The 23122-nt window shown below is 32.1% G+C and overlaps 1 protein-coding gene across 2 annotated transcripts in view; it reads left to right on the top strand.

The window, feature by feature from the left end:
* The window catches only part of LOC127723584 (testicular haploid expressed gene protein-like), a 66747-nt gene extending 49603 nt beyond the window's left edge, over positions 1 to 17144 (top strand). For both annotated transcript variants that reach the window (XM_052230256.1, XM_052230258.1), the window contains 3 exons: positions 3486 to 3550; positions 11889 to 11952; positions 12856 to 17144. In XM_052230256.1, the coding sequence (XP_052086216.1) occupies positions 3486 to 3550; positions 11889 to 11952; positions 12856 to 13405 (679 nt within the window). In that variant the 3' untranslated portion in view covers positions 13406 to 17144. The remainder of the gene's footprint in view (positions 1 to 3485; positions 3551 to 11888; positions 11953 to 12855) is intronic.
* Positions 17145 to 23122: the final 5978 nt, after the last annotated feature.

Genomic DNA, 23122 nt, shown 5'->3' with positions numbered 1-23122 from the left:
AAACTAGAAACATTGTTTGTACCGTAGGCACTTAATCACATTTCCCTAATGACAGCAGTGCTGATTATCAATTATAAGAATTTACTTTGCTGACCAATTCGTGCAATATAGCATCATATTTTTTTTTCAACAGATCGCTCAACATGGGAGCAGAAGTGACGACGCCCCTAAACGCACAAATGATGTTCACTAAAACCAAAGTTTTTGACGGAAATGCAATGAACTCGAAAGTTGTCTATTAAAACAAAACTTAAGATGTTTTATCCTAATTGGTTTCAGATTAAAATTAATGTCCTTGTGAATGCTGTTGATTGTGTGTGAATCACTCTAGAACTCTGTGTGTGCAATATTGGTAATATATGAGAGTTTTAAATCAGAGTATGATATCCTCCAACCACCAGCAATCACCAAGCTTTGCAGTGATTCTACCAACATTACCAATAATAATTTTAACAATCCCCTTCACCTATTGTGATAGATGGGCAATGATGGTTGGAGGACTGTTTAACATCCAGTGGCAAATTATATCCATATTCAGGACAAAAAAATGATAATGTGATATGAAATATAAAAATAAGGAGATGTGGTATGATTGCCAATGAGACAACTATCCACCAAAGTTCAAATGAAGTGGATGTAAGCAATTATAGGCATCCATACAGCTTTCAACAATGAGAAAAACCCATACCGTATGGTCGGCTATAACAGGCCCAGACATGAAAAATATGAAACAATTCAATTGAGAAAACAGTCTCATTTATAACAAAACAATTTACGAAAAACAAATATTACAGACATGAACCAACTACCACACTGAACTAAAGGCTCCTGACTTGGGACAGACACAGAAAGAATATGGCGGGGTTAAACATGTTTGTTTGTTTTAACCCTGCTTTGTACTAGACTGACACAGTGAGTCAGATTTTTACTGTGCTAGTTCACAAGGTAGCAATCTGCAGGAGAACATGTCATCCTACCCAGTCACATTATTTTGACTCTTGGCTGACTAGTCTTTGCTACATGTAAATGCCTAATGCAGCATCCTTAATGGACAAGCAGCAAATATTGACAACCTATTGCACATGAGACCAGATGGTCTATTGGGACTGACATTTGATTGTCCATTAAGTGTAGAAAATTCTGTTTTCATGTTAGTAGTTAAAAAAAATTCTGTTTTCATGTAAGTAGTTAAAAAAGAACAGTTCTCCTTAGTAAATGTTGACAGGCTTTATAATTAAATACCAATGTTAACACCTGTTGATATTTTTCTGAATGAGTTACTTTAGCCAGATAGTATTATTCAGGGTATTTAACATATAATTACCTGTAATATAAACAAGTGCAGAATTTTATCTCTGAATCAAAGCAATAAAGTGATGTGGGGAGATTGGCTTTTGTTCTCTTAATATAAAATAACCGATTATGAATAATTGTCAGAGCATGTTCAACACTTTACGTTGTATGTAATTAAAGTGTCTGATTTATTTCGTAACTGAATTTTAATTGATTTTTATGGGGCGTCAATTAGGATTTTGTTACCATAAATAAGTTCTCTTTGTAATAAATGTATGAGAATAAATCTTTCTTAGAAAGTCATTGGTTCAGAATGGTGTGTGATAATATTGAGAGAAAAAAATATGTGCCTATGATTATGTTTTTGTCTTTTCAATTTATAATTTAGAGTAAACTCTTTTCACACCCTGACGCAAATTAATAATCTATAATCACTTTAGCATGTCATACATGTATGTGTGGGAAGTCTATATAAACATATTGTTTAACAGTGGGGTCTAAATGACTGTGGGAAAATGTACAGTTTATTGATCGTTTTATAATTACAGATATGTTGCATAAAATTTGTAAACTAAATTCGCATTGTAAAAGTTCATGCAATGGAAAATTTTATACTTAAACAACTTTAACTTTATTGAAAAAGAATTTTAGATCTATATAGATCTTGGATTAAAAGTGATGTATCTAAATGCTAATCCACTTTTAGCCAGGTAAGATTCAGAGTAAATGATATCTTTATATGCATGTACCTAAAAAATATAAATCTGAAGGATATACTGTTCTTGTGTAAGTCTAAATTTTCAAAGTCCTCTTTAAAATCCCAAATTTTCGTAGTTTAGAAAGATTTTTTTTTTAAATATATTTTTTGTATTTGTATTATTACCTCCCTTAGATATATAGGCAAATGCTACATGCAGTGATCTGGAAGGATTTTTTCTCTGTGGGCCCAGGGCCCCCCCAAAATAAATTCCATGGGCCATTTTTAGAATTAATGGGCCATGTTGTCAAATGAGTGGGCCATTCGTTAACAATAAAAAAAAAATTAAAAAAAGTGTATATTTCACTGTACTTACAAGTATGATTCTAATTAATATCATGGAAATTGTACCTGTGATTTTGTTATTTCAATTTCAATGAATATACAATAACTTCTTCCAAACCGGGCAATATTTACGATAACCTTTATTTACAATGTTAAAACTGGTACTGTTCCCTTGTTCATGTTCATGTTTTTTTTACATTAAATTTGGGTCTTCGTCGATACCATACTTATTCCAGACGTTCCGTAACTATGCTATTCATAAAAAGGCTTTTGGATTTTTCAATCGAAATAATAGCAAGCTTACTTAAAATATTATAATTAGAGAAGAATTATCGACTGTACTAGCCAATTTTCACAAATTTAAAGTTGTTTATAAAAAATTATATCATGAATGATGGTTAATTACGTTTTTTGGGTAATCAGTCATACCGCATGTTGCTATTATTACCATAGGAAAACACCCGAGACGTCCCAAAAATATATAGGTGCTCCTATCATTGGAGTTGTGTACTCACACATGGCGGCACGAAATACGATCTGAAATCCATTTGACAATATCTCAACGTTTCAAAACGAAGTGAAAAATATCATGCGCCACGCGGGCGCTTACATTTGTCACTCTATGCGCCATTTCTGGTCGATAAGCGCAATTGGCGCAAGGCGCACGTCCTTCCCGATCACTGTACATGTACCATCAAAGAGACAAAAAAAAAAGAAAAGAAAAGCAAAACTTTTGCCTTTTATAATATTATACACTGTGCCTATAAGGTTGGCAGAGATGCTTCCAAGTACTCCCTTCGTTATAGTTCTTTATCATATATTATGATTTCATTTGGCCTGTTGTATTTGGAAATTTCAGACCCCTCTTTCCTAGTGGCAATCCAAAATTTGCCACCATTAAAACAGTCGATTTACATTGGAGAACCTACATATTTGATAAATGTTTAAAAGTTCTCATCCTGAATTTGCATAAAATATTTGCCACTGGATGTTGGATATATACATGATATATATATATATATACAAAATACATGGTACTTTTTATAGTGACTTAATAAAAAAGAATTTTGTAGAATTAACTGTTCCTAGTAGTTTTAATGAAAATCCATCACCATGCTTTTTTAAAACTTTATTTTATTCTACTTTTCAGACGGTCTGTTTATTGGATAGAGAGTAATCCACCAACCCCTGGTCCTAATGGAGTAACAGTTATAGGTAAGCTTTCTAGACGAAATTATATGTGAAACAGGGCTCCAGACAAAGATTTGAACAAGGGACTCATTGAATCCTAAGCATACAATGTTATTACTTGTCGGAGACAACACAACTGGTCTCACTCCTTTTTGAGTGTATGCTATTTCCCTCAGTTTTTGTTTGTGTAACCTTGATTTGTCTCTTCCTAATCCACATACAAAGCTTGAACATGGGTAAACTACCTGCTGTGATCTTTATCTTCCAGTACAGCATATATAAAAGGATCTAAAATTTAAAGCAATTATTTTGGCTACTATGAGGGTAGGAATGCCCTTTATCCCTTTATCGTCAAATGTCCGTTTTTCGCTATCATTAGCATCAAATAAGCCTTAATTTTTTATCGTCATTCGTCAAATCTCGTTTTGTAGCTACTGTTAGCATCAAATCCTGCCGAACTGACTTTAAATAAAGCTAATACAAACAATGAACACTGCCCTTTCCTGGATCTTGATATCTTTATCTTTAACAGGAAACTTAATACCAAAATTTATGATAAAAGAGATGATTTTTCATTTCCTATTGTTAATTATCCATTTTTAGATGGTGGCGTTCCCTTGTCGCCATCTTATGGTGTTTATATATCTCAACTTGTTGGATTCGCTCGTGTATGTAGCAACGCATTTGATTTCAACGAAAGAAATCTCTGTAATTACTGAAAAATTATTACACCAGGGTTTTCGATATCACAAACTAGTCAAAACAATTACTAAATTTTATCATCGGTACAAGGATATCATTCATAAATATAAATCAACATGCAGACTTCTTATACGTTCAGGTATTTCACATCCAATATTTTATGGTAATATTCTTTACAAAGCACAAAAATGTCGGCATTCACCTCAAAAGCTAACCAAACCTTTACACAGACTTATTTGGAAAGGATGTAGTTACGATACTGTTGTCAAGTCATTAAGGATTGCATATTTTGGTATTAATATTGATTCACTCATAGGGTCTTTGCTTGGGAAATAAACACATTTATTCTAAAACCAGTTGTTGGCATGATACGGGTTATGTTCTTCTCATATATTTTATGATGGTATGATACTAAACCCCTAACAGGAGGAATTGTACTTGAGTTTCATATGATGAAGACATAATTTTTCAATCAGTTTAATTGAGGTTTGGAGCTGGCATGTCAGTAACTGCTAGTAGTCCTTTGTTTATTTATGTATCATTGTCATTTTGCTTAGTTTTTTTTGTTACCTATTTTGACATCGGACTCTGACATTTTTTAAACTGAGTTATACTGTGTGTATTGCTATGTGTTTCTTTTTTCTACATTGGCTAGAGGTATAGGGGGAGGGTTGAGATCTCACAAAACATGTTTAACCCAGCCACATTTTTGCGCCTGTCCCAAGTCAGGAGACTCTGGCCTTTGTTAGTCTTGTATGTTTTTTTAATATTAGTTCATTTATATGTTTTGGAGTTTAGTGTGACGTCCATTTTCACTGAACTAGTACACAAATTTATTTAGGGGCCAGCTGAGGACCACCTCCGGGTGCGGGATTTTCTCACTGCATTGAAGACCCAATGGTGGCCTTCGGCTGTTGTCTGCTTTTTGGTCGGGTTGTTGTCTCTTTGACATACAAAATGTATTCCCCATTTCATTTCTCAATTTTATTTCCTTGATCCACAAAAATAAATGAATCAGTAGATCATGAAGTAACAGTTGTAGGTTTCTGATAGCTTATATTTATGAATGTAATGAGGAAAAATGTCTTGTCATCATCACAAACTGGTTGACCAGGCCAAAAGTAAAAAGCAGCCTACCCGAAAAAATTTATGACACAAATCGTTTCAAACTTTTGAAAAATAAATTTTGTGCTCTAACGTCATTTTCTTGTCTAAAACATCTAACTTTTGATGTTGGCCCAAAAAAATAAAATCCCTACCTACCTACCTAACCCTATAAGGCATGAGTAGGCAACTTCAAACAAAGAATTTTTTGTTAAGGGTGGCCCCATTACGATGTGTCTGTGTCTCAAATCACATTGAACGGTGGTCTAAATTTCCTATTCCCAATATTTTGACTAACCTTGCAATCAAATAAAAGGAGATGCTTACCCTTTCAACGCAGCTGATCTCCCTTCTTTTATCCTTATAAAGTGCCTGTGATTGCTTCAGATTTTATTTTTTACTTTGCTTTTTATCATCCTGATGGATATATGATTCTTTATGAAAAATAAGGTACCGTGGGAAGTAGTTGAACTTATTTGCTACTGTTGTCTGAAAATTCTACCCCTCTTCGACACATTCTGGCTATGGGCCTGAAAATAATTATCATTCTGCACTACAAACATTGTTGAAGGCCATTCAATGACTTATAATCATGATATATAATTGCTTAAATCCACGTCATTTGGATATTTTATCTCATCGTCAATCATACCAAATTTTCTTATTTTAAACAAGAATTAACCTGCTTAACTTTTTTATCCCAGTAGACCCTGACTTGAACTTAATTAAGGTCCAATTTTATCTGCGTCAGGAACTTGAATATATATAATGTTTTGATGCAGCTTATGACACCAGTAAAATTTCAAACAGTGTTCGTATATTTCTAGACAGGTGATAAGTATAAGAAACAATTATTTAAATACCTACTACAGGTCAAATTAAAGATATGAATTAGATATAGATAAATATCAATAGGTTTTCCATTTAAGATTACTGAATTAAGTCTTTTTAAGTGGTCCAATATTTGAACTGTTAAGGCATACATGTACATTAAATGAAATGGCAGACAGAAAAATTGATTTTTTTAAAATAATTGTGTACAGTAGGATATTTAACAATATCTGATTAAACATTAAAAATATTTGTTTTTTGTAAATAGACACTTATGCAGCATGTTTCAGATTTCAGGATTCAGATATTATTGAGACTAAAAAATATCTGTCTTGATTAATTGAATTAGACGAATCAATACATTACACTGAATTATTAAATACACAATTAAAATGGTTGTCACAAGATTAATCAACTGTTAATGGGCATGTACTGTAGGGAAACATTGTATTTCATCAATGAGGTGTTGATTAATTAATGTTTAATTAAATGAAATTGTTTGTCAGAACAAATCTTTTAATCTTCATAACAAACTCTCTTGCAACAGATTGATTGATGGTAGTTTGCTTTGAAGTCCAGTGGCAAATATATCATGCATAATTCATTCACCTTTGTCAATAAGAAGGTGTTAATTGGTTTAATATCTTTTATTTAAGTGAAAGTTACTTCTCAGAATAAATCTTTCTTCATCTTTTATAGGTGTAATACAACCAAATTATAGTACGTCACATCCGGTTTCATACGAAAAAGGGTCGAAAAAAAAAATTCCCTTGAATTTGACAGTTGTAGGAAATTAATCCAACATTTCATTGCAGTAAAAAATTTCTGAATCATAAACATATATCTTGGGTGTTTCAAAGCACCATTCTTTTTTTATTTGGTGTTTCTATCAAATATTTTGGAAACTTCAGGTTACATTATTACTAATGCTTGTAAACAGGTAAAGAAGGGGTGAACATTTGATTGGTTAACTTCCAGTGATGGTTATTATCTTATATGCAATGATATGTTATGTGAAATTTTGTTTGTAGTACTGGACAGGATAAAACTTTACTCATGCCAAGTATTTCTTTATTTGAAACAAGGATAAATTCTGCACAATTTTTTAAAAAGTGCCCATTTAACAAAGATCTATATCATTAACGGAAAGCTTAATACTAAAATATATGATAAAAGAGATGATTTTTCATTTCCTATCGTTAATTATCCATTTTTAGATGGTGACGTTCCCTTGTCACCATCTTACGGTGTTTATATATCTCAACTTGTACGATTCGCTCGTGTATGTAACAATGTTTTAGATTTTAACAAGAGAAATTTATGTATTACTGAAAAATTATTACACCAGGGTTTTCGATATCACAAACTAGTCAAAACATTTACTAAATTTTATCATCGGCATAAGGACATCATTCTTAAATATAGCTCAACATGCAGACTTCTTACACGTTCAGGTATTTCACATCCAATTTTTTATGGAAATATTCTTTATAAAGCACAAAAATGTCAGTATTCACCTCTGAAGCTAACAAAAACCTTTAAATAGACTTATTAAGAAGGGATATAGTTACGATACTGTTGTCGGGTCATTAAAGATTGCATATTTTGGCGTTAATATTGATTCACTTATAGGGTCTTTGCATCGGCACTAAACACATTTATTTAAAAACGAGTTGTTGGCATGACACGGGTTATGTTCTTTTCATATATGTTATGATGGTATGATACTAAACCCCTAACGGGAAGGATTGTGCCTGATATTCATATGATGAAGACATAATCTTTCAATCAGTTTAATTGAAGTCTGGAGCTGGCATGTCAGTTAACTGCTAGTAGTCTGTTGTTATTTATGTATTATTGTCATTTTGTTTATTTTCTTTGGTTACATCTTCTGACATCAGACTCGGACTTCTCTTGAACTGAATTTTAATGTGCGTATTGTTATGCGTTTACTTTTCTACATTGGCTAGAGGTATAGGGGGAGGGTTGAGATCTCATAAACATGTTTAACCCCGACGCATTTTTGCGCCTGTCCCAAGTCAGGAGCCTCTAGCCTTTGTTAGTCTTGTATTATTTTTAATTTTAGTTTCTTGTGTACAATTTGGAGTTTAGTATGGCGTTCATTATCACTGAACTAGTATATATATTTGTTTAGGGGCCAGCTGAAGGACGCCTCCGGGTGCGGGAATTTCTCACTGCATTGAAGACCTGTTGGTGACCTTCTGCTGTTGTCTGTTCTATGGTCGGGTTGTTGTCTCTTTGACACATTCCCCATTTCCATTCTCAATTTTAATAGGGTAAAACAATGGTGGTATTACTACTTATAGCACCTTCTCAATCAGATGTTTGAATTGATTGTTGTTTGTTTGTCCAGTGGTAGATATTTGGTGCATTTTTTGTCTCATGAGGTTGATATTTAACTTATGTCCAGTAGCAGATATTTGTTGCATATTCTTTTCATATGGTGTTCATTAATTTGTCCTTTTAAGTGCAAACTACCAGTCAGAACAAATCTTCTTTTTTCATCTACATAACACCTTCTGATTTCTTAATGTCCATGCAGTGGCAAATACTGGTTTTTCATCCAAATTCATGACTAGAACCAGTTGATTATAAATCAAATAGTTGACTCTCCAAAGTGAGTCAACTAGGGTGAAGGAATTCCACTTGAAAAAGAGGATACATGTTTGATAGGAGCAGAAGCATCAAATGTGGCCAGAAAATTTTCACTGGCTTTTGATTAAAAAGGGAATTCCTGTGGAAAATTATTATAATAATTTAAAGTCCTTGAACTAAAAAAAAGTTAAACTGAATTCAAATGATAGATTGTGTTTCAATTGATCAGTCTATCCATTAGCAGTGATTTGTAGCTTTCCAGATGGACACAAATTAAAATCTTAGGCCATTTACAGCCGATTTCAATGAGTGTCTGTAGGCAAAGGTAATATCTTTGGTTAGCTTGCTTGCTAGATGAACCGTGAAGTCATAGTTAGGTAAGGTATACTATCCTCCTTTCGAAGTAGCTTAGTCCAACAGACAGATTATCTGTCGGACTAGTCTACTCTTAAAGGAGGGTAGTTTACCTAACCTAACAATGACTTCACAATTCAGCTAGCAAGCAAGCTAACCAAAGATATTACCTTTGCCTACACACTCATTGAAATCGGCTGTCAAATTGAATGTTGGTTTGCCCTTACACAAGAAAATTTTAAAGGTTCGGCAAGCAGGACAAACTTTTTTATTTAATTTAAGAATTTTTTGGGGGAAATCAAAAGTTGCATATGCAGTTTTGCTCTACAGAGATTTTTTTCTTTAACCACTGAAAAAACTTGTTTGACATAATATATCGATCTATTTTGTTAAATGATTTTAAGCTGTTTTATACTTTAAGAATGATAAATGAAACATTTTTTAAGAAATTATCAGACAATTAAAACATCATTGATAATTGTTTAAAAAGAGTCTCTAGCTCTTTTTTTCACCTGTTAATAAAAACAATTGACCCAGAGGGAAAAAAACAGACCAAACAAGGTGAAACCAACAATATTTTTTTGCATGGCCTTAGTATTTAAAAGCTATTAAAATATTTTATGGAATTAATTAAACAATATATTGACTTAAAACTATCATTAAAATATGTCCACACATGTACATCATCGAAAGGCAACATATTTATATTAAAATTCACCAGCGTGTGAAATGGAAACCTTTTAAATATCCAATTATGACCATTTGAAATAGGAAGACTTGATTAAAATCAATATAATAATATGGATAAATTTGTTGACTTACTTCAGGTGAAGTCAATATAAATGTTTTTTTTCAATATTAGATGATTTAGATGTTACTAGGGACTTAGATGATCAAAAAGTAAGTTTTGTTCGAACAATATCATTTTATTTTTGCCTTAATTAGCACTGACTAATAGTGGAACATCTTTTGTGTACATAAAATTACCTCATAAATTGATCCTATATTGGGTTTTATCATTTGTCTTCAGTTTTTGTTTGCTATGTTAACAAAATGTTGCTTAAAGAGGAAAAACGAGGGAGATTATTGTCAACTAGTTAACCCAGATATATTTAGATAAGGGGTAGAAGGACCTTTTTTGGGACGTCACGATTGGGCCTTTATTTTTGGAGGAATTTGGTATTTACACTTTAATCAGGACTCAAAATTAATTACTAATTTTTCGAGATAGGGAAAGACTGCTTTATTTTTGATTCGGTATTTCTTTTCCATGATTTCAGGATGACATCCTCCCCCTCCCCCACTTAAATGTCTACATGTTGTCTGTCAGTAAATTGAAATCAAACATTCAGTGACCATTTTTTGTCTTGCCTTGACAGAGTAAAAAAGCGAACCATAGGTATGCTGTTTCCGGCGATGGCGGCATCAACAATGTATTAGTTTGTGATTAGGTCTAGTTTATGGTGAATCACTTGTGGTAGGTCAATGATATTTGGTATGCAGTTCTATAAGCATTGGCACATCTCATTACCATGGAGATTATTTGGCCCCGCACCCTCAGTCAGGGTCTATTGACTTTGAAACTATATGCATTAGCACATCTCATTTCCATAGAGAATATTTGGTCCTTACCCCTCAGTCATGGTCTATTGACTTTGAAACTTTTGCTTAGATTACATGTATTAAGTTTGTGATTAGGTCAGTTTATTTATTTATTTTTGGTGTTTTAACGCCACTTTTAAGCACGGCTTTTGGGCTATTTTGTAACGGCCAGTTTTTAATGTTGGAGGAAGCCGGAGAAAACCACCAACCTTCGATAGGAAAACTGACAATCCTAGTCAATTAAGATTGGAGTCGAGTGCACCTTTGAGGGGGGTTCGAATTCACAACCTCGGTGTCAACAGTTGACTGGCTAGTGATTACAGTAGTAACTACTTAGACCACTCGGCCACCGAGTCCCCCTAGGTCAGTTTAAGATGAACCACTAATGTAAAGTCAATGATATTTGGTATGCAAATGTATTGACATTTGCAAGTTTCATTTCCATGGAGATTATATGACCCCACTCCCTCATTATGGTTCATTGACTTTAAAACTTTTACATAATTTACAAGTTAAATTTTGTGTTTAGGTTTGTTTAAAGGGAACAACTTATGAAAAAGTCAATGGTATTTGGTATGCAGTTGTATTAGCATTGGCACATCTCATTTCCATGGAGATTGTTTAGCCCTGTACCTTCAGTCATGGTTCATTGACTTTGAATATTTGCATAACTTACATGTTAAAGTATTGCTATTTTAATTTCAACATTTGCATTATCAAATAACAAATAGGCGAGACATATCTCTGTTAACAGTTTATTCATTGAAATGTTGTAACTGGAAAAAATAGCCTCCTAGATGGACTTTCATAAGAACCATATTTCCATATAGGTAATTTAACACGTTTCTCAGACATGTATGTGAAAGAATGGGTAGATTGAAAAGACAAGGTATGAAAGACCTTTTATTTTGGTTGCAAAATTTGAAAACAAAGAATACATGTAATTATCAATCTGTCCTAATGACATACTTCAATATATATGTTCATAATTTTGAAAGGCTTGAATGATTTTACTATTTTCACCTTTTCAGGAGCCAAATAATGACTTATCGTATACCACCTTTTTTCTAGAAGACAAAAAAAAAAAGAACCTATTCGACTTTCACAAATCTGTTTTGTTTGTTTGTATTAAGCTTAAAATTTATCTTTGCAGTGGCAACAAAAAGAGTATCAGAATTGGCACAGCACAGAATACCTCATCAGTATAAAGCAGATAGGTAATTAACATAATTACACAGTAGAATAGATTTAAGCTTGGGACGAAAAAAAGTATAGCTCTGTTTCTTGCCTTAATGTACCCTAAATTTTCATGCCTACCCTAACAAATTTTATGGAAATATTTGGGTAAGCACTGTTTAAGTGCAAACATTTTTGGGTAAATACCTTTAAAGTTCAGAACATTTCCCTTCACAATCTGTAAAAATTTTCAAAAATAAATTAGAATAGTTATATTTACCTTGACCTACCTTTATATTTTTGGGCCATGAGCCTGTAAATACACTCATCATAGATACCCGGAGTAAAATTTTGTATACCAGACACACATTTGGTCTACAAAAGACTCATCAGTGACAAAAGTTAAAAAGGCCAAAAAAGGTATGAAGGGGATGAGCATTGTGGACCAAAAGTTTCTAAAATGTTTTGCCAAATACAGCTTAGGTTAATAATACAGTGGTTGTAAAATTTTGTGAATGCCATCAAGAGTTGGTTGACCATTATAGAATATCTGTTTCATAGATGACAACATTACAAATATGTTCAATTGTTGTCACCACAACCACCTATGTTTTATTAATTAAGTTAACTTTGGGATTCTATTATCTTTATTTTTCTTCAAAGTTTATTATACAATTCTGAATACTCCTTTCTTTCCCTTGTCAGAACATTTTATATCTATTCTTTCAAAAAATCCAACATAAATATGTAAGAGTATAAGCTCCCAAAAAAAAATACCATACTTTTTTTGGCAAAGAATTGTTATTAAATTGTATTGTAAATTGTGCAAATTTAACATATCATTTCAAGATCTGTACTGTTTAATTCATAGATGTTCAATTAAGGAAATTGAATCCCTTCAAATGAAAAAAAATAATATTTGATTACTTTTTCTCATGTTTCAGGCCTTCCCCAATATGGCCAGTCAAACAGACAGCGATAGAACAAGAAGCCTCAGAGAGAATTCACCAGTTATCCATGCATAAAAATGCCCACCCACAGCATGCTTATGACAGGACAGCCTACATTGAAGTTTCACCAGGGGCCAAGAGGGCAGCATCAACCGAACGCATAGAAATGCTAAGCAGACCAAAGATGAGACAAGATCGTTTTGGAATGGATGAGACGGAATGGGGTCAGTATTTTCCTGTGTCTGAAGGAGCGAAAAAAGCAACAGCCTCTGGAAGGATTGAAAGTTTAGCGGAATCTAAAAGATATCATGCAATGTTTCAGAACGAGAAACCAGTACAGTGGCCTGTTGATGATGGGGCCATGAAAGCAATCGCTAGTCTTGAAATACAAAAATTAGCTCGTCCCCGCAGTCGTACTATGATTAAAGACGATTATGATCCTTATAAAGTTCCCCTGGCCGCTAGAAGAGCAAGGGCAACACCTAGGCTTGACGAACTTTGTGTACCTCTGCCAAGAAAATGTAGACCGAAGAAAGCAGCTTAATTTTGGCTGTTTTTTAATTGGAATTTTTTTTCTAATCATCTTGTAAGAATGAAGTCATTAGTTTAAAATGTGCATTTATTTATTTTTAAGTGTTAGAACAAGTGTGAAGCTAAGGAATTTAGCCTGTTTACATTGTAGCTTATTGACGATATTTAGCATATTTTTCTCATGATGAATTGTACTTAATTTTCATCTTATTAACTGTGAATTCATGTTATGTTTATGGGTGCCAGTTTCCACAAGTTATATCGAAGCTGTTTTGGCTAGATACACGATTTGTGTATTTATTAATTAGTATAATATTGGAAGGTTTACATATCTTGATACTAATTTTTGATGAACAGTTTTATTGCATCTACTTCAACAGTAGTAGATTATCTTTAATTTATTTTTCAAGGATCACTGTTGAACTATTTGTCAAGACAAAATATATATCATTGTTGAAATCTCCATGAATTAACTACTTTAATATATTCAGTATTAAAATTTCGCCAAATTTTTCATTTGAATATCAGTCATCATTGAAAATGTAACATGGCCAAAATGTATAAAAATACATAAAGGCTGTATTTGCACTCTCAATATAATAAGTTAAAGCCTGAAAATGAGAGGAGTGATTTCCAGCATAAAAGAGGGAAAATGTTCTGCTTTTATGAACACAAGATTACATATATACAAAAATTAGAAGAAAAGATCCACAAAAAAAGGGGGAGGTTGTGATATGTTTTTTTGTCTTTTATAAATGAGAACACACTTATGTCACTTATGAAAATTTCTATGAAGAGAATAAGAATCTAGTGATACACTGATTTCCCCATTCCTGTTTTTATTTTTCGTATAAAGACATCTTCTTAATTAAAACTTGTGTCTTTTTTTATAAAAGAGAACTATATTGACATTCAGTATACTATTATAATAGACGATGCCCTTACTCAGTATTATATGTATTTAGTATCACTTATACTTTGAATGTGAACAATCATGTGACAAGCTTTTGATATTGAAATGGGATGGTCTGTGTTTTTTTTTAAATTTTTATCACAATTCCAAAATTTAAATGGGATGGTCTGTGTTTTTTTTGTTTTTTTTTATCACAATTCCAAATTTGAAATGGGATGGTCCGTGTTTTTTTTTATCACAATTCCAAAATTGAAATGGGATGGTCCATGTTTTTTTTTTTTAACACTTTATTACCTTGTTGAGTTATTTACTGGTTGAAATATTTCATAATGAAAATTTTCTGGTTTTGTGATTTGGATTATCAGGTAAAACTGGAGTAGAGAGTGAATATCATGGATAGTTTGAATGCTCAACAATTATCCTATGACTATCTCTTTGGAAGTATAAGTGAACCCATGTTGCTATTTTAGTATTTTGTTTTATTGTTTGTTCAATGTTGTATGTTTTTGGATCAGTTTTTAACTTAACTCATCTTGCTTGTTAGGGGTACTGCTTATTTTTTAGATCAAAACTGTGACTGTTGGTGCTTATATGGAAAGATTTTACATTTTTATAATAAAAAAGCATTTACTATTAAAAGTTGTAATAGTCCTTAGTTATCTTGCATTTAATGCAGTTTAAGATATGTAATTGTTAAAAAAAATATACTTTGTATAGTAAACAGTTTGTATGCATATGAATCTTGAGTTTAGAAAAATAAATCTTAGATTTAAGAAAATGTGTAGAAACTTTAAGCATAATAAGATTTTATTGTTAAGACATTTGTTTATTTATAACATTTAAGTTTAATACTAGGGTAAACAAAATATTATATTATCTTTTTTTGTGTATTTGACTCTCAGATTTTACCAATTTGATAATGCATATGACATAATATACTATAATATAATTTTATTGAATTTGTTTAAAATATTGTCAATTTAAAAAAAATAATATGAATTTTCTTGTCAAGTACTATTCTTTTCGTATTTCGACAATTCACAAGAAAATAATTAGTATCTGAACAACAAAGTTGAAATTTTTCTTATACAACAACTTATAGTATTTATCATGTTTATTATGTAAAGTAGCAGTCAAAAATCTTTTTGAATATCTTAATTTGCAGTGATTTGATGTGCTATCGGTTAACCTGAGATTTGCTCAAAGTTTGTACATAACGTTTCTTTATATAGAAGATCAACTGTCAAACCATGTCAAAATAATAAATTATTATTTCATATTTAATTTAAAGTACAACATATGAAAAATTACAGTTACACTAGAAGTAGATGTTCCTCAAAATTTTATTCCATATCAAAGATTATATTAATGCATTAAGATTTCTACAAAATTTAACCAGTTATGAAAAATATTAAGCAAATGTAAAAGATCTAAAAGTGTTAAAATGTGTGTGAAATTTAGCATTTTTAATTCTAGATGTTACCATTTTATTTAACTGCCTTCATTTCTCAGTTTTTCAGTATTATGTGGTTTTTTTCTTGCCTTTTTTAATTTTTTTTTGTTACTTTTTTGTAGAAGAAAATATTAGTTAGGCTGATTGTAGTGTTTTTCAGCGTTGTTGATTGGTGCTTTCGCTTTTTGCAAATTATTCAAATGTAACTGAACTATTCTTTGCATAATTAGTACTGTAATATCATGGCAAGATTTTGTGTACGCTATTAACTTTGTAAACATTGATTACTATTTAATTTTTTAATAAAAAATTTCATAGGTATTAAAAATAATCAAAAAACCTAATCACTTGTCAGCCATTTCCTTGATGTTTTATTAAAAAAAAGTATGTATAGAAGAGAGTTTTTAAGTTTTTTAGAGGACTTTATTTTCATTCAGTATTTATTATTTTGTCAAATGTTTTTTTATTTTGTTAAATGAATTGTATTGGACAAAACTTTGACCTTATGCATTTTATTTTTTTGAATTTATCAAAGTTTATTTATAAGTCTCTTTTGCATAAATCTCCCTAACATGTTTGAAATATTTGTAACTTGACATTAAGCAACAAACAAACAATCTTCCACATAAATGAATGAAAATATGCATGAAATATTTGCGACTGAACGTTAACAAACAAATAGTCAGTCATCTGCATGAAATTGACAGCAGTTCTTTATATTTAAAAATAAATACAAATTAAAAGGATAATTAAAATAGGTTAATTTAGCAAAGAATAAACTTTTTTATTTTTTAAGATTTCTTATCTGTCAGAGTATCCTCCCTTTTCTTCCTGTAAAGAGATGCATAAGGTCAAAATCTTTCCACCATTGCTGTTATATATATGTATTAGGTATGAACCTCACAGTATTATCAATGCACACAGTATTATACATTATTTCTGTTTTATAAAGTCTATTTCTATTATAGTTGTTCTGGATATTGAACTTTTTTATATGTGATAAATACATTTAAGTAGTTATTTTTACCACCAATTATGATTTCTGATGCAGACCAATTTAATGCAGAAACACAGAAGCTTAAAATTTTCATTGAAATAACAGATACATGCATATGCACTGTGTAGATATCGAATGTCACCAAACTGGTTCAAAAGATATTCCTACAATTTGAGCTTGTATTTACTTGATATTCAGGATTTATTTTCTGCATCTCTCTTTTGATGATTTTGAATTTAAGTAGGTCTTTGTGTCATCAGATCTTTTGGTGGTAAACTTGAAACTGCTTTATGACGTATATGTGATATTTGTTTTTACATTTACATGGAGAGAGATTTATCTTTGAGTATGTTTGTATATGCAAAACTCAGAATAAAAATTGTAATGTTGACCTTTATTTTATTCATTAATAGTCTGAATAAATGAGATGTGTGGTAAACATCAACCATAGAGTATCTTTTGTTCCACTATTTTTTTGACGGTTTCCACTATTATTAGCCTGCACTTGTAGGCCTTGGTGACCAAGAAGTCTTAAAGTTGTTCATTAAGAGTGATCTCTATAAAAATAAGAAAGATGTGGTATGATTGCCAATGAGACAACTCTGCACCAAAGACCAGTGGCGTCAACAATGTATTAGTTTGTGATCTCATTTCCGTGGAGATTATTGGACCCCATCCCCTCAGTCATGGTCCATTGACTTTGAAACTTTTGCTTAGTTTACATGTATTAGTTTGTGATTAGGTCAGTTTAAAGGGAACCATTAGTGGTAGGTCAATGATATTTGGTATGCAGATGTATTAGTATTAGCACATCTCATTTCCTCGAGGGTTATTTGGCCCATCCCCTCAATCATGGTCTATAGACAATGTTTTGCATAGTTAAACATGTTGAGTTTGTGATTAGATAAGTTTAAGATGAACCATTAATGTTTAGTCAATGATATTTGGTATGCTGATGTATTGGCATTTGCATGTCTCATTTCCATGGAGATTATATGGCCCCATATCATGGTTCATTGACTTTGAAACTTTAACATAGTTTACAAGTTTAGGTTTGTTTATAGGGAACAACTAATAATAAGTCAATGGTATTTGATATGCAGTTTTATAAGCATTGATATTACTCATTTCCATGGAGGTTGTTTGGCTCTGCGCCTTCAGTAATGGTTCATGGACTTTGAATAATTTGCATAGTTAACATGTGTAAATATTGCCATTTTTATTTCAACATTTGCATTATACTATCAAAATTACAAAATGTGAGACATATCTCTGTGTCAACAGCTTATTTTGTAGTTTTGTGCTAATTTCTCAAATACTGTAAATAATAGAACTAAATTTAGTATTTGGGATCGTTTGCAAGGTCTCTGTGTCTGTCGGGTTTTACTTGACCTTGACCTCATTACATGGATCAGTGATGAAGGTTAGTTACTGATCATTTCCTGTTTTCATATACCATAAGCAATAGTGAATTATATCTGGTGTTTGGAATGGTTGTAAGGTGAACATATGCAGCTGGTATAGTGCATTTTCATGGTAAACTGGTCCACATTAAGTAGTTGTAATTCAGACGGTTTCTCAGATACTACTATAAGTAAAAAGTCAACATTATTTTGTGTATAGAATGATTGTTAGGTTCACATGTCTGTCTGGTAAATTGTATCTGACCTTACCCTCATTTACATTGATCATGTGAAGATGATGTGAAAGCTGTCGAAACTGTCACCATAAAGACTAAATATTCAATCATGATCAGTCATGTCAATAAAGCAGGCAGAATTTTCATTCTGAATGGACCGCAACAGTCTTTATAGAATATAAATATGTTGTTGTATTAAAGGTTACTGTGGATTCATTATTATTCTTGGGATACCAATTTTCATGGGTTCAGGTGAACCACAAATTTAAATGTTAAACGAAGTACAAATTTTCAATAGGTTGTAAATAAATAAAGGCAGCAGTTGTATACAGCTGTTCAATAGTCATAAACTGATTAAGCAATACAAATCCAGGTCACAAACCAATAGAATGCTCCATTGGGCGCAGCTTGATACGACTGCAGAGGTCAAAACTCTGAACAGTTGGGGCAAGTATGGACACAACATTCAAGCTTGATACAGAACTGAATTTGGATTGTGATTAAATATTTGACACAGCATAGGTTTCTGACACAGAATGAATGTGGTCTAAGAACTTAAAAATTTTATATTTACCTATTCAAACCATATCATTATTATTTGCTTTTATATATAAATCAGAAATAACCAATTTAAAATGGAAAATTTTAAAGAAAAAAAAAGGACAAAAAAATCCCCCCCCCCAAATTTTTTAAACCCCCTTATGATTTATCACCCCCAAACTCAATCCCAGCCTTCCCTTTGTGGTATGGTACCTTGCAGTATAATTTCAGAGAGATCCATACACTTGAACACAATTTATTGTCTGGAAACTAGAAAAATGCTTGTTTTTTGGCCCCAAATTCCTAAACGTTTAGGGCAATTACCCCCAAACTTAATTTCAGCTTTCCCTTTGTGATATGGAACCTTGTAGTACAATTTCATTAGTATCCATACACTTACACACAAGTAATTGTCATGAAACAAGAAAAATGCTTGTTTTTTGCCCCTTTTTTGGCCCCTTATTCCTAAAATTTGGTTGCAATTACCCCAAAATCAATCCCAGCATTCCCCCTTGTGATATGGAACCTTGTGGTACAATGTCAGAGAGATCCATACACTAACACACAAAATATGTCTGGAAGTTACAAAAATGCTTATTTTTGGCCCCTTATTTCTTAACTGTTGGTACCATAACCCCCAAAATCAATCCCAACCTTCCTTTTGTGGTATTGAACCTAATGGTAAAATTTCATAGAGATCCATTAACTTAAACTAAAGTTAGAGTGCGAAAACCAATGTGTCTTCGGACGACGACGACATCGCCAATGTCATACCAATATACGACTGCAAAATTTTTTTTGCGGTGGTATAAAAACCGAGGGAAACACATCAACTATAAGAGGAAAACAACGGAACAACAGAAACACTGAACTGCAATCAAAACAAATGCAAACATACATAGAAACGGACTATTTGATAACAACTGCCATATTCCTGACTTGGTACAGGATATTTTAAGAAAAATGGTTGGTTGAACCTGGTTTTATGGCCAGCCAAACTTTCCGCTTATATGGCAATGTTAAAAACACCGTTAAAATGACAACATTACATGACAGGAATTGTAAGCAGCATTTGCATAATCACAAAATCAAGTATCCACAAAATTTTTTTTTTTTCATCAATCCACAAAAAAATAAATGAATCCACATTTATGTTTTAATTTGTTGGATAAAAGGTTAAAACACAATAACTTTTACTTTAAAACATTTATTAAATAAATACAGTCTTATTTTAAGACATTATTGTTATACAATACATAATTTACTTCAGAACCACAAGTGTAAGGAACACATTTATCTATCATCATGTTCATGATCTTGTGATCTTGTCCCCCCCCCCTGAATGTTTATTATTTTTATTTCTATTAAATAGAAGAGATGTGAAGTGTACTTAAATGAGACAGCAACCCTACAAACAATGACACCAGGGCATGACATATCAAGGATACCATGGTCTTCTTTGATAAGGTTCCTTACTAGAGAGGCTAAAACTTCATGTGGGGATATTAAGCTCCTGAGGAACTCATTAATCTCTTATACATGTCATAAGTATTTAAATCTAATATAATGGTTTTAATGAGTAATTTATTGTCTTCAAATGCTATTGTAACTCCCTTGAATGCCTGTTTTAGTGTATTAATTTATACAGTGGAAGATTTCAAGAATCAGGTCAACACCGGACGTCTGATTGAGGAAATCCCCCATGATTGATGAATCTGGAAAGTTTGCTGGTCTGGGCATAATTACAAAACTGAAATATATATATCACCTAGAAAAAGGTAGCTATAATATAATACTTAACCAAAGAAAATAAGACATGGCAGTTCAGAACAAGCAAGGTCACAAAAAACAAAAATGTCCTGTACCTGTGTTCATAGTCCAAGATTGCTCTAACATCTGAAGGCCATGGGACCCAACCAAGTCCTAATAAAATGCTTCGCTGGGGCGCAGCTTGATACGACCGCAGAGGTCGAACCCTGAACAGTTGGGGCAAGTATGGACACAACATTCAAGCTTGATACAGCTCTGAATTTGGATTGTTATTAAATATTTGACACAGCATAGGTTTCTGACACAGAAAGAATGTGGTCTAAGAACTTGAATTTTTTTATTTACCTATTATGGTCCAATGTCCAAAATCAAAATACATGGTTAGATTCAGCATATCAAAGAACCCCATATATTCATTTTTTGTTGAAATCAAACAAAGTTTAAATACTGGACCCTATCTTGGACCAACTTGAAAACTGGGCCCATAATCAAAAATCTAAACACATGTTTAGATTCAGCATATCAAAGAACCCCAAGAATTCAATTTTTGTTAAAATCAAACTAAGTTTAATTTTGGACCCTTTGGACCTTAATGTAGACCAATTTAAAAAACGGGACTTAAAATTAAAAATCTAAATACACGGTTAGATTTGGAATATCAAAGAACCCCAATAATTCAATTTTTGATGAAATCAAACAAAGTTTAATTTTGGACCCTTTTGACCTCAATATGAACCAATTTGATAGCGGGGCCCACAAATAAAAAATCTAAATACATGGTTAGATTCAGCATATCAAAGAACCCCATATATTCAATTTTTGTTGAAATCAAACAAAGTTTAATTTTGGACCCCAACTTGGACCAACTTGAAAACTGGGCCCATAATCAAAAATCTAAAAACATGTTTAGATTCAGCATATGAAAGAACCTCATATATTCAATTTTTGCTAAAATCAAACAAAGTTTAATTTTGGACCCTTTGGACCTTAATGTAGACCAATTTGCAAACTGGACCCAAAATTAAAAATTTAAATACACTGTTAGATTCGGCATAACAAATAAATAAATGTGATCAAAGATTTTACAAATCTAATGCGCCATACTGTGCAATTAAAGATTACTTCTTGAAATTTTTCAATATTTGAAATTTGAAAAAAAAAATAATATTTGAAGAATAATTCTTTTTAATTTCTAAAATGTGAAATGAGAAAAAATTGACCCCCCACAATTTCTTTTTATCCCCCCCCCCTTTTTTCCCCAAAAAATTCTTTCCCTCAAGATATGGTCATAATCTCAATTCAAATTTCCAATGGAGTTGGCAACCATAATTACCCATTTAAATTTACCATAGTGCTAACTTAATCTATTTTATAATAGAATTAAAAATATAGTGTCAAATCTTTCATATGGATTTTTTTGTAAAAAAAAAAGATGCAACATTTGCAGATATTTTTACTGGTCTTCCTTTATAAATATGCATTTCTTTAAACATAATTTAAAAGCAGTGTAAGGGAAGTAACCAAAACGTTGTATTTGGATTACCTCCCTTACACTGTTTTAAATTATCTTTATTGTTCATTAACCATTACTTTATACATAATTTAAAAGCAGTGTAAGGGAGATAATTTCAATGATGCATTTGATTTATCTCCCTTACACTGCTTTAAATTATGTTTTGTACTAAAGTATTTGTCCATTAACCAGGACAACCTTGTTTTTCCCCCTTTTTTGCCCCTAATTCCTAAACGATTTGATCCATAACCCCCCAAAGCAAATCCTAACCATCCCTTTGTGGTATGGAAACTTGTAGTATAATTTCAGAGAGATCCATACACCGTTCCACAGTTATTGTCTGGAAACTAGAAAATGCTTATTTTTGGCCCCTTTTTGGCCCCTAATTCCTTAACTGTTGGTACCATAACCCCCAAAACCAATCCCAACCTTCCTTTTGTGGTATTTAACCTTATGGTCAAATTTCAAAAAGATCCAATCACTTAAACTAAAGTTAGAGTGCGAAAACCAATGTGTATTCGGACGACGACGCCGGACGACGACGCAAACGTCATACCAATATACGACCACAAAATTTTTTTGCGGTCGTATAAAAAGACCATCAGACATCAGAGCAATCTCAGACTATGTGTTCAGAACAACCAAACCAAACTCATGCTTCAAAGCCATGCACTGTGTACATCTATCACTGATGATATCATTAATGCATTATGAAAAAAATAAATGGGGAATGTGTCCATGGGACACAGATGATGCTCCTGCTTGCATATAACGTTATAAAGGGACATAACTCAAGAACTGTAAAAGTGACGCTACCCAAATTTGAACTTGATTTGAGTTTTGTGGTAATACGCATTGTGTATAAGTTTCATAACATTTGGTTTAGGCAAACTTAAGTTAGAGAA

This window comes from Mytilus californianus, unplaced genomic scaffold (assembly GCF_021869535.1).
Source record: "Mytilus californianus isolate M0D057914Y unplaced genomic scaffold, xbMytCali1.0.p SCAF_13, whole genome shotgun sequence".
Taxonomy (NCBI): Eukaryota; Metazoa; Mollusca; class Bivalvia; order Mytilida; family Mytilidae; genus Mytilus; species Mytilus californianus.
The sequence above is the reverse complement of the archived record's forward strand: the minus strand, read 5'-3'. Positions and strand labels throughout refer to the sequence as shown.